Source organism: Verruconis gallopava (assembly GCF_000836295.1).
Source record: "Verruconis gallopava strain CBS 43764 unplaced genomic scaffold supercont1.2, whole genome shotgun sequence".
Lineage (NCBI taxonomy): Eukaryota > Fungi > Ascomycota > Dothideomycetes > Venturiales > Sympoventuriaceae > Verruconis > Verruconis gallopava.
In genome coordinates, this window is record NW_015622138.1 from 667,900 (window position 1) to 676,441 (window position 8,542).

An 8,542-nucleotide genomic window follows, 5' to 3' on the forward strand; every position below is an offset into this window, starting at 1 on the left:
TCCAGCTTCCTCTGCAGCGAGCATCTGGGAGGACATAGGGGAAGGAACTCACCCGAGACAGATGCTGTACGCCCTGTTCTATCAGCCTGCTGATGCCACCGTTCTCTGCTCGCGGAGCCAGGGATTTCCCCAATCTGCGGGGAAGCTAAGCAAATTAGGGTGGCGCTGTCGCCATTTAATAAGGCCCACCTGCACGACGAAGTCACCCCCAAGCATCTTTATTCCCGGCTTGTTCTATCTCGTCATAGAAGCAATTGAGGCCGTTATATCCAGCCCGAACTGCTCGGCGCTATGTGTTGCCCGGCATGTCTGCCGATCGTGCTACGGACACCACGGGTGTCAATGGCGGTGGCCTAGACCCGATCAACACCGTCGAGAACGCCTCTCAGCCGGTCAAGAAGAAGCAGAAGCGCAATAAGCCGACCTTGAGTTGCGAGGAATGTGTTGAGCGCAAAACGAAGGTGCGCAACTTTGGCTGCAGCCAACAAATCCTATGCGCAAGGCGATGCTAACAATATGTGCAATCCAGTGCGATCGTGTGCGACCTTCATGTTTGGCTTGTGTAAAGCGGCAGACTCCCTGCAAATACTCGGAGATCGCCAACATAATTGCTGCAAGATGAGTATTCTGCCGGCTCCCAACGCTTGCGCGATCAAGCAAAATGCTGACGGCGAAAGCACTGGCCAGACGAGATCCTCCAAGATCCGTAAGGACAAAAAGAATGCCTCAAGTCTCACTGCTGCAAACGCAGCTTCGCCTGGTGTACGTCTTATATAATCATCGGCAGTTCACTGTTACTTCGTAGAAATCAAGTATTGATTTACGTACCATGACTCTTCAAACAGGAGCGCGTAATGTCTGCTAAACAGCGTGGATGTGGGACATGTCTTTGTACCTAGAATTGGCTGACCACTATTCACAGTTACCCAGCCCATCGGTCACATACGGAAGAAGTGGATCTATAAGTTCGACGAATTCGTCGCCATTTCTGCTTTCAAATCTACAACACACACGGCAGGTCACTGCTAGTGTTTTCGGAAGTGGAGCTCAGCACCCGTTTGCCAACTACTGGACAACCACTGGCGGAGTTCCTGAGGTGATAGGCGTGCTTCCAAACAAGGAGCAAGCCGATACTCTGGTTTCCAAATACTTTGAATGCGTTGATCCGGTCTATCCCATGATAGATAAGGTTCAGTTTCTCACGGACTATGACCGTTTCTGGAGCCTTCCGCATGGCGAAAAGCAACGAACAGATCCGTCGATCCTGGCCTTGCATTTCGCCGTCTACGCCATGGGTGCTCAATTCATCCAGATGGAGTCCGAGCAAACACGAGCGCAAATTGCCGAATTCTATGTGTCGGCTGCTCATCAGTCCTTGCGACTCTATCCGTTTCTTAGTCGAACTTCTCTCCGGACCATAAAAGCCATGGTATTAATGGATTATTTTTTAATGAATGATAACAAAGCAACTGATGCTTGGGCGTTTGGCGGAATACTTGTAAGGCAAGCGTATGCAATGGGACTCAATCGCGATCCTAATATTATCGTACCTAATGCTTCACCACAAGAGAAGAATCAGCGCCGTAAGGTTTGGCAAGCTGTTTACTTCCAAGACACCTTTCTCACCGTACTCCTCAAGCTTCCTCCCACAACAGTCTTTTCCGACTGCACGGTTGACTCTCTGGTAGATGACGTGCCTGAGTCTCAACCACCACAAACGCCAACAATACTCTCGCCGCCACCAACCAACACAAACCCTATGAGCATAAGTAACATAGCCCCAAGATACGCCTCACCACCCCTGCCGCCAGGAAGACATACCGATATAGACTACTTCCGCTCTATGTGGAAGATGGCCGATCTCGTCCAGCAAACAATCTGCATACCTCGTGCTACTGGCCAACCACTGGCCTCAAACTCGCGCGAAAAGGCTGCACTGCTAGCTCGGTTCCACGCCCTTCACTGCACGTATCCGCCCTCGCTCACAACTACTAAACGCACCGAATTCGTCAACCTCTTAAGTGACGGTGGCAGGATGGCCCGTCAGAACCTATTTTTCCGAAGCAACTTCTGGCACTGCGTAATGTTGATCGAGGCGGATGAGAATGAGGCCGCGGGTGTACGATGTAATGTCCGCGGTGCGCTTGAGGCCGGCCGGGTAGCAGTACACTCCTTTTTCGATTTCTGGGACTACTTACGAGTCGATGCCGGCGTGTGGTGGGTGTTTCAACACAGAGCGTTCGAGGAGGCTGTAAGTCGCACTGGTTCCTTGAGCGGGGTTTTCCTGCACACTGGTTACGACGCTGACAGAGTGTTGCAGCTCACGATGGCCAATCTTCTCGCCGTATATGGCCCTGCTGGAGCAAGCACGCCTCCGAATAAGCTAGATTCCCTCTTTGTTGACGCGAAAGAAGACGTGAAACGCATGCTCGATATTGTCGAGCACGTTGGAAGTGCCGCGCCGGAGATGCAGAAAACCAGGACCGAAGTCCTTCGAAGCGCCTTCGAAGCGATAAACTGGTGATCAGCATCATCAGCGTTAGTTCTGTACCAGGTAGAATACGGCAGGGTATCGTGCACCATCGTAACACGAGCGAAGTGACGCATGTTCGAGGCGTTCTTTGCAAGGACGCTTAGCAGGTGTACAAGGGCATATAATTGAAGCTATGTACACCGCTATCTGGCAGCAAGTTTTCGAGTGATTTAACTGCTGGAATCTAGCTCTTCACCTGCTCGCCCGCTCATTTTCAATTTGTCTCTTCAAATCATCGAGTACCTTCTCTCGTTCCCTCAGGTGTGCTTCCAAGCCCTCCACTTGTTCCTTCACCACTTCAATGTCTCCTTTGAGGGCCTCAATGCCTGCCCCGGAGCCTCCATTACTGTACCGATTCTCCTCCAGCTCCTTTAGCATCTTGCGCTTGTAGTCGAGCAGCATCTCTAATTCGCGCTTCACAAGCGCAGGCTTGCTGCGTTCAGTCCGCCTCCCACTCCTGCTCTTCGCCTCTTTCTCCGCCCGCTCGATCTTCTCCTCAATGTCCTTAAGCTGGCGCTTCAGCCGCACCTCGTCCCACTCCGGATCCTGCTGCGTGTGCGAGAAATCGGTGCCCTTTGATTTGTAGGAACCCCCTCTGTCGCCAACACCAAGGCGCGTGAGATAAGCATCACCGAACTTGGCCTTACGGCCGGTAGACGTGCTTTCGTCTCTGTTCGTGGCCCACCGGGAGGACGCGGAGGGCGAACCTACGCGGTCGAGGTTGTAGTCGATGTCGCGCTTTTCGAAGCTGGCTCGAAGGGAGGCAGGCACGGTGCGAGGGATCCGGTAACCCTCGTGTCTGTTGTTGAGGATGTGCAGGAACGCGAGCGTGGCGTCTTTTCCGATCTCCCCTCTTGCAGACGGGTTGACCAGGTTCCACGCCGAACGAATATCCGTGTCGGGGACGTCGAGGGAGTCGTACAGAGGCTGCAGGGAGCCAAATGCTATTTCTCCCCGCGCGTTCTTGTTTGCCGTATAGATCTCTTCGTACTTGGCTTTGTCCTGCGGTGACATGTACCAGTCGAAGCCGTCCTTGAGGCCCGAGCCGTCGTCGTCGTCATCGTCGACGCGCTCGAACTGCGGAGCGTTGCCCGTGAGGGCACGACTTGCTTGTACCAAATGTGCCTTGGATTCTGGGACGAGCCAATCTGGCAGCGCCCTTGGCACGTCGGAAGTTACCTGTGGACGGTTTCCTGTCAATACTTTTGCGTTCGAGGCGTGGAAGCGGAATCTGTGGGGCTAGCGTACCCCATTGACGAGGTCAAATATTAAGCGCATGGCGACGCAGAACTCCTCAAAGTCCAGATTTCCGTCATTATCAATGTCTGCAATGTCCCATACTCGCTCTAGCTGACTGTCCGGCAGACCACTGTTCTTGAGTACGGGAGCTGCCTGCGAGCCGTTGAGGTGGCTCCCATTGTTTGTGAGCGTCGCGAAAATTTCCCAGTATTTTTCAATCTCTTCGGGCTTTATCTGCTTGTCGGACATGCTGGATTCGTGAGCGAGGCTCGCGTGATATGAGAACGTTGAGGCCTTGATTATCCTGAAGACGAGCTCCTAGCGAGGCTTGTGAGGCTCGCGCATACCCTTTGTTCCGTCACGCACTTGCCTTTATTAGGATTAGCTGTATCCAGAGGGGTTTGCAGCTTTCGTTCACAGAGTGTCGCAGTTAGCAGTGTCCCACTTCGAAGACCACATAGAGATGAGTGAGAAAGATGAGGCACTGTTGAGTTCGCGATGCTCTGCGCGCTCTTGGTGATCAAATAATTAAACAGGGTGATGATACAGGTGTATGCAGGCGGATAGATACTTCGCCCAAAACCATCCAGCTCCGTGGCAAGTGCCTCCTTAATCCACCAACCTAACATCCTCTACTCCCTTCAGTCTCTCAATTTCTGCGGCTAATGTCAACACCCACTTGTCTCTCTCGGCCCGGCTCCTCGCCCTGAAGACGCAACTCCTACCAGTTGCGCCTAACTTCGTAACTCTCTTGAGCCTCGTCCCTTTCTCTCCACTTGTGCTCCGAAACCAGCCCTTATTCAGCGGCCGCCACAGCACAAAGCAACACATGACATCCTCGTCCCTGCTCGTCCACTGATCGTCGAGCCACATTCTAGGCAAAGCGCTGTGTCCCGGGTTATTGGAGTCGAACGTGCGGTTCTGATACAGAAGATCGTTTTCGGTAAGGAGTCCCGAGTACAGGTAGCACTCTTTAAGATCAATAGCATCGATGCGTTCGTGTGAGATGGTAGGCTGCGAGTGGCCGGATCGTGTGCGCGACAGAGTCTCAAACATGATGAGTTTACCCGGGATGAGCACGCACTGCATGGCAGTGAAGAGTTTATGCAGGCGAGGTTTGAAGTACAACAATCCTTTCATGTGAATTGTGCGGCAGCAACTTATACCACACATATTGTGCAACGTAGAACTTGCGAAACTCCTGGTCACCTCCCATTTCTTCGCGAACTGACCCATCATGGCTTCGGTCTCTTCGTCGATCTGCAGCTCCTCGAGATTCTGTTTGCGGACTGCTTTTAGGAGTTCTATATCGGCTTTATGGCGATATCTCCAGTACTTTACCAAGGCGCGAAGTCGTTTCTTCCATTCTTTCTTGGTCTCCCTATCAAATGCTTGTAGTCGAATGACAAGCCCATTGTTTAAAGCAAGCTCAAAGGTCCTTGTATCGTCGATGTTATCAGTGGTACCATCCTCCTCCCAGGTATCTTCAGCATCTTCATCGAAGTCAATATCGGAGCCAGAATTCAGCTGTTCATCATCTTGATCAGCCCCACGCTTGACGTTTCGCACCTTCCTCACGTCGCAAAGGTTGATAAAACCCTCACTCTCACTTAAGTTATGAATGTTCCGCCTGTGCTCGTCTAATGCATCCTGATCATGGCGGCAACGTGTCTCAGTTGTTCCGCTGTGCCCTGCTTTCAGCCATGTAATTTGACCATTGTCAACTGGGTACGGGTTCACTGCATATATGAGCGGTATTTGCTCTGAAATCTGCTCGGAGGTAGGAACTCTTGCATCCATAGTCGCTGGCATCTTTGGCGGTGGGGGCGGATCGGCGGCGGCCGGCCTTGTAAAGAAGAGGAACTGGTCGTGCGTGTGAAGGAAAAGCCGCTTGAAGAAGAGCTTGCCCATGCGCTGGTGAATACCCTTTTGTGAGGTCAAGCGAACAAGAAAGCCCTCTACGCCAGGAGGCTCAGTCAAAACCTTGCCTTTGCGAGTCCTACAATGCGTGGGATAATGTTCTTTTGCCCGAAGTTCGAGGTCCATGTGCCGAGCTAGAGCAATCGTACCGTACATCTTCCGTTCGTTGACGCCGAATATCCACTCCAGCCGATCGTAACGTTTCCATGCTAGCCCAATGCGGTGTTGAGAGGCCCAAGAATCAACAACGGCCTCCCACTCGGGCATGCCCTTGAGCTGGGTTAAGCATCGATCGATTATTTGCTGAGCGACTGCCTGTCCCTTTGTCCCAGTCCTCCCAGTCGCAGCTTCGTCGTGGCTGCCATCATTTTCGTGATCTTCAAGATCTTGGAAAGGGTTTTCGATTCGCAGACTGACACTCATGTCGGGAATATTGACCACAAGCTGCGTAGTCCTATGCCATCCAAGTATGCTTCTCAGAAAAGTAAACCATTCTATACCACTTTGCGTAGTGCTCGGCCTTAGGATGATGATCCTCGTTCCATGTGGAGCTGGTACCCAAAGTACAACTGATTTATCGAGAGACGAGTAGAGGTTGACGCGGGTCTTGTTGCGATTCAATGGTAGCTCCCGAGTCGCCTTCTTCCGACTAGATTTGTTCTCAATCGCAGGGATGACTCTTGTCTTCCAGATCTGCAGCACGAAGTCTTCCTCCAGATCCTCACGAGACTGACGGCAAACGACCATGAATTCGCGCCACTTTTCAAGTGTACGGGTAACTATGCCCTGGCTCCCATTTTCGTCGTAGTCCTCGGGTAATGTTTTCTCAACTGTAACGTCGATTCGGACCAGCATTTTTTCCATCTTTAGAATCCGGCCATCCATACCCGCCCTGCGCCTAAGGGCACTCTTGATGGGTCTGGCCAGGTCCAGCTGCGTTATTCTAGCTTTCGTGAGTGCAGCAGCTTGAGACACATTCTCTGGAAGATCAAAGTGGATTCTGTCTTTCCACCTGTCGGAGAACACGGCATCGGAATGCTCAGTCTCTTGATCTTCCTCTCCAGATCTCGTCACGGTCCGCTTGACTTTGGCAAGAAGTCGCTTCGAAGAAGTTTGTACCTCGCCTGCAGGTTCTTTGTCCTTGCTGTGACCTTCCAGCGGTTTAGCATCATGCGCCAGCAAAGAAGATGTCGATGCATCAGCACCTGGTGAGCCCTCAGCACCATGAGAATTTATTGTGTCATTCCTGCTAGATACAGAGTGTATCCTTAACGAATCTGAAGCTTCGTTCTCCCTCCGCATGCTATCGGACTTCTTCGGACTTGGTATGTTGTACTCAGGATTTGCGGTCGGAGGTGATTTTGACCTGTGCCGAGCTTGCCTTGGAGACGGAGGTTTCAGTAATCTCTCTTGCTGGTTCGTGATGTCACGCACGTCGGCGTTTGGTGGACTGCGCGTCCCATCAAGCAGCACAAGCTCGTCCTCCACTTGTCTGTCACTGACAGAAGCGCCTGTTCTAGTTCGTTCTGCGCCAGACAATTCCTCTTCCCCGTTTTTTCCGTTCCTAGGTATAGAAATAGCAGGTGGTTGAGCCGTTCTCGTCCCAGTCTGTCTTCCCTCCTCGTTTACGTCATCAGCCTCATCCTCGTCTTCATTCACGAGCTCTTCTGGCTGTGGAAAGCTGGCCTTGTATAGAGCACTTGGACTCGGACCATCCTGCAACCCTGTCAACCTCTTCTGTCTGCTTGTTCCTTCTCTCGCTGTAAAGGACGCCGATTTCGAAGAATAGTTTAGACGTAGGTGATGCCTGTACCAGTCTCTGCGATGGCTACGGAGCCAGCCTTCGGGTATAGGTCCTATAAATGCACGACGCGTGGTAAGGTACAGATGTTCGGGCGTAGAGTGTAGCAAGCGATTGTACGTATAAGAGTCGTGGTCGAGTTGTTGACCAACAGTGGACAGATCCATACTTTCGACGTAGAACTAGAATAGTGCCTGTGGCTCAGTGATGGAATGACTGTGCGTTCACACATTAATTCGATGAAAGATGAGGACCCATAGTCTCAAATCCTGATAGCCAAGCACAAGGACTGGATAATTGGACGTGAACTAGTTTACGCATCAAAATAGTTTCCTCCGTGACGTGGGTACTGCTTAAGTCTCGATCTTCCTTGATCACCGCACTTCCCCACCCACGGGCCTCAAAGCACGTTCCTCTGATCTTGGTCAAGGCTTAGATCCAGCCTGAAACGTTGTAGGGGTTACGTTAATTGGAGGAATTAACCAGATCTCACGACATTAACTGAAGACAGCCGTGCAACGCTTGTATATAATATATATATTATATATTCAAATTGAGGTAAGGTTTTTCGAGGATTATCGAATTAAATAACATACTTCACTACTGGTTTCAGAAACGGTCTAATGATTTCAGTTTATACGTTGCCGTAGTACTCTTGAGGTGGAATGCTTACACTTTCGTTTATAAATAAGAATTATTTTAACTTATTTATGACATTCATCGTTTTCTGCATGGACTATTAGGGTATCTAATCCTATTCGAGACCCATGCCTTCGTCCCTCAACGTCAGTTTATATACAGAGGTTTGTTTTCACCATTACCAGTCTTGAAAGTATTAAAGAATTTCATCTCTACTCTTTCAATACTAAATAGCCTCCTTTATATAACTCTAGTTTATCTGTATCTTATTCTAGACTAAATAAACCGTCTAGGTACCCTTTAAACCTAGTCAAGATGAGAAACGCTAGTCTTTCTTGTATTACCGCGACTGCTGGCACAAGTTTTGGCCAAGACACTATAAATATAAAGACCATTTTTATATATGGTTA

The 8,542-nt window shown here is 50.6% G+C and overlaps 2 protein-coding genes across 2 annotated transcripts; both read right to left on the bottom strand.

The window, feature by feature from the left end:
• Positions 1 to 2,633: 2,633 nt before the first annotated feature.
• PV09_00735 (uncharacterized protein) lies at positions 2,634 to 4,077 on the bottom strand. The gene is made up of 2 exons (XM_016353517.1): positions 3,782 to 4,077; positions 2,634 to 3,712 (listed from the first exon to the last, which is right to left on the bottom strand). The coding sequence occupies exons 1-2, from the start codon at positions 4,019 to 4,021 to the stop codon at positions 2,726 to 2,728; spliced, it is 1,227 nt and encodes a 408-aa protein (XP_016218670.1). The 5' UTR covers positions 4,022 to 4,077; the 3' UTR covers positions 2,634 to 2,725.
• Positions 4,078 to 4,270: 193 nt separating this feature from the next.
• PV09_00736 (uncharacterized protein) lies at positions 4,271 to 7,829 on the bottom strand. The gene has a single exon (XM_016353518.1). It carries the CDS (start codon positions 7,658 to 7,660, stop codon positions 4,382 to 4,384), a length of 3,279 nt encoding a protein of 1,092 aa, XP_016218671.1. The 5' UTR covers positions 7,661 to 7,829; the 3' UTR covers positions 4,271 to 4,381.
• Positions 7,830 to 8,542: the final 713 nt, after the last annotated feature.